This window comes from Poecilia latipinna, unplaced genomic scaffold (assembly GCF_001443285.1).
Source record: "Poecilia latipinna isolate Pla-1442-1.1 unplaced genomic scaffold, P_latipinna-1.0 Scaffold471, whole genome shotgun sequence".
Classification (NCBI taxonomy): Eukaryota; Metazoa; Chordata; class Actinopteri; order Cyprinodontiformes; family Poeciliidae; genus Poecilia; species Poecilia latipinna.
The window spans coordinates 253,518-256,750 of NW_015113087.1; the positions used below are offsets into that span (position 1 = coordinate 253,518).

At 36.8% G+C, this 3,233-nt stretch overlaps 1 protein-coding gene across 3 annotated transcripts in view; it reads left to right on the forward strand.

Annotated features, from left to right (window-relative positions):
- Positions 1-2,036: 2,036 nt before the first annotated feature.
- gale (UDP-galactose-4-epimerase) overlaps positions 2,037-3,233 on the forward strand; it is a 7,953-nt gene continuing 6,756 nt past the window's right edge. Inside the window, exons 1-3 of one of the 3 annotated variants that reach the window (XM_015039410.1) lie at positions 2,037-2,164; positions 2,739-2,868; positions 2,959-3,080. In XM_015039410.1, the coding sequence (XP_014894896.1) occupies positions 2,748-2,868; positions 2,959-3,080 (243 nt within the window). In that variant the 5' untranslated portion in view covers positions 2,037-2,164; positions 2,739-2,747. The remainder of the gene's footprint in view (positions 2,165-2,738; positions 2,869-2,958; positions 3,081-3,233) is intronic. The other 2 variants (XM_015039411.1, XM_015039412.1) reach the window with 2 other exon arrangements.

Here is a 3,233-nt window from a genome sequence, read left to right on the forward strand (position 1 = left end):
GGTTTGTCGGGACCGTCGGTGGTTTAAGAAATGTGGCACAGTCTGCTGAATCTGTGTTTACTAACGCGGCAGCCTGAACACAATGCAAAATGTGGTGGTGGCAGCATCATGCTGGGGGAACAATATCCTCGGTGGTCAGACAACTTCCACCAACGTGTCAATCACTGTTATCTGTTTTACTGTATGCAAAGAGAGAATCCAAATATCAAGTGATGCTGACTTTTCCTAAAAAGAAAGATTTTGATAGCTCAGTCATTGTTTTAACAGTAAACTATCTGGTTGAAGTTTGCAAGTGAACATTTAAACAACCTTTATATGACTCAGAAACAAGTCCTATGTCCCAATAGTTAGGTCATAAAAAGAAAAAAAAAAAGCACATTTCCCTTTTAGTCATCCGTCCAAGCAAGAGACAAGCATCACTCTCTCTCAAACAGGAAGTTAAATCCTAAAAGAAAGTGAGCGTGACTTTTGCCTAAAAAAAGTCACAAGTTTGATTCACCCAAATGAGAACTGAAAGATGCTTGGCTGCAGCAGAACGTGTTTAGTAGGGGACGTTAGGAAGTTTTAATTCAAGGAGTTTCCTCATGTTCTTTGTTTAAACAAGACAAGAATTATTTCTAAATAGTTTCATAATTTAATAAAGGAAAAATGATTAATCATCCTTAGGTTTATGTATCTTCATACTTTCTTAAATTTTCATTGTATGGTTTTGTGCCTGCATAAAAACTGGTGAAAGTTTGTTATTACTGTGAAAGTCTGCAATGAAAAGATCATTTTAGGTAATAAATATCAGCAAATGAGAGACGTTTATAAACACAGTTTTCTGAGAACATATGTCATAATGGCATGCCTCAAAAGTAAGGAATATGTGTGGCAACTTTATAGATTGCTTTGTCATGGTTAATGGCAAGTAATGAACTTCCATCACATTATTCATTGTATTGAATCAAGAGGTAGTTAATTAAATCATCAGTGTTTAGTGATGAAGTCACAAGAAAGGGAGTGAACAGACTGTACATCCTAGGAAGCTTTGGTCCTTTTGAGTTTGCAGCAAGATGTTTCAGATCTTCTGTACATCATTTGTAGAGAGTCAGATTTCTTTTCCCAGGTTAGCGGCATCAGAACTGAGGACTTTAAAAAGCTCAACAAGCCGATATAGAAGGGTGGTTCTGTTTAGTTTTACAGTTTAGCAATAAAACAATTTAGTCCCTTTTCTAAATTTTGTATCCAAAACATAAAACTGATCAATATTGCAGCTGATTTTTGATATTCCCAATTTACATATGTGAGACTGGAGAACAATCCACTTTAATTTTAACTTCTAACACTGGAATTGAAGCTGTAAACTAACTCCCAAGATTCACAAATGTAAGTTTTTCATACACACATTTGGAGCATGTGGAGCAATTCCCTCCACAAAAAAAAAAAAACTGGCATCTAAAAGGTTAAAAATAAATGAATAATATATGGTGAGGGTTGGCATTTATGTTTTTTTTTTCTGCATTTTCTGTTTTCAAAGGACCCAGATGGAGTGACGGATGTATTATCTGCAGTAAGTGACCGTATGTTTACATTTGGTGCTGTCCGAATTTGGCAGCATGGGTTCCTACTAACGTGGCACTCTTTAATTTGTCCTCTGTGGCGGGTGCTCTGCACAAACACTTCCTTGTATCGCTGAGAAGAGGCGTGGTATCATCATGACACTCTTTGACGCAACTCCACGTACGAGGGGGCGTTCACGTACCTCGGGAATCATATGTACAGTTCTGTTGTAGCTAAATCCGTGTTGCCCTTCAAAATTAAAGCTAAGAAAATGTATTTTTTTAAAAATCACAATACAAGTATGCCTGAAATAAATGGTATTTTGAATAGTGTTTTAAATTACTATTTAATTTTTAAGGGAGTTTCAACGTAAAATTATGGGTTAAATTTCAAATATTCACATATACTCTCTTATTTTGAAAACTAATAGCCTTTACGTTGCCAGTTATTCAAGTACTTAACTCTTCTCCACGTTTACCAGGAAGTACAGACTTTATGTGTCAAGTAAAGTCTTTTTAAATGGGCAGACTGATTTAAACGCCTCGTTTTAAGTCTGCTCTGACCAGATTTACAAAGAAACATTACCTGGAGCGACCGTCTTCCAACCACACAGAAAGATTACGTGAGTATTTTACAAACAGCTCATGTTGTATGTAAAATATAATTCAGTTTTAGTCCAATTGTGGCAATAATATGTAATTTGGCTGCTTGAGCAGGAATTCAGGGTTTTATTTGTCAGTTTTTTGTTTCAGTCGTGTGCAGTTTGGACTTTGACCTTCTGTGTAACTTGAAAACAAACTGCTAATGCAAATAAAAGGCTATAAATTGTGTTTCTATCAATTCTGAATGTCTTTTTTTTCAGTTTTGTGACAATTAATTAAAAAACAAAAAGAAAACATGCTTTATATGTAAGCACGTGAAAAAAAAATTAAACAAATTTAGTAGAGAAATTTATTTTTAGACGAGGAATATTCCAAAATAAAATACCTGCTTCTGCTGACGTTAATACCTCCTATAGTTCAATATTGTGTCCTGCAGTTAGACAGGGTCAACCTGCTGACGTGGGACAATACAGGTGAGTCACACAGCTTTTAATAGGCTCCAACAAATGCTTGAGGTGTGTTCAGAAGAAATGAGGTAGATTGGCATTCTCTGAAGAATGCATCCTTTGCTTGACTTGCTGCATGATGTCACAGACCCACAGGATGGCGGAGAAGGTGTTGGTGACAGGTGGAGCCGGATACATCGGAAGCCACTGCGTGGTGGAGCTGATCGAGGCAGGCTACCAGCCGGTGGTGGTGGATAACTACAGCAACGCCGTCCGAGGTGAGCTCCAGTTCCTTCAGGAAGGATTAAATAACTATTATTAAATGAAGCTTGTTGATTATTAAGATCCATGTGTGTTTTTGTGTTTTGATGGAGGAGAGGGGAATGTGGCAGAGAGCATTCGAAGGATAGAGAAGCTCCTCAACACCAGCATTGAATTTCATGAGCTAGACCTTCTGGATCGACCTGCACTGGAAAAACTCTTCAAAAAGGTCAGAATTTTGTTAGACATGATAATTAGTTTCTGCTAAGTCGGTATCTGTAATGTTTTCTTCCCATTTTAAATACCAGAAGTTTGCTTTTTTTTTTTTTTTTTTTTTTTTTTAGGGGGGGAGAGGGCGGAAGTATGTTTATGACATTTGTAT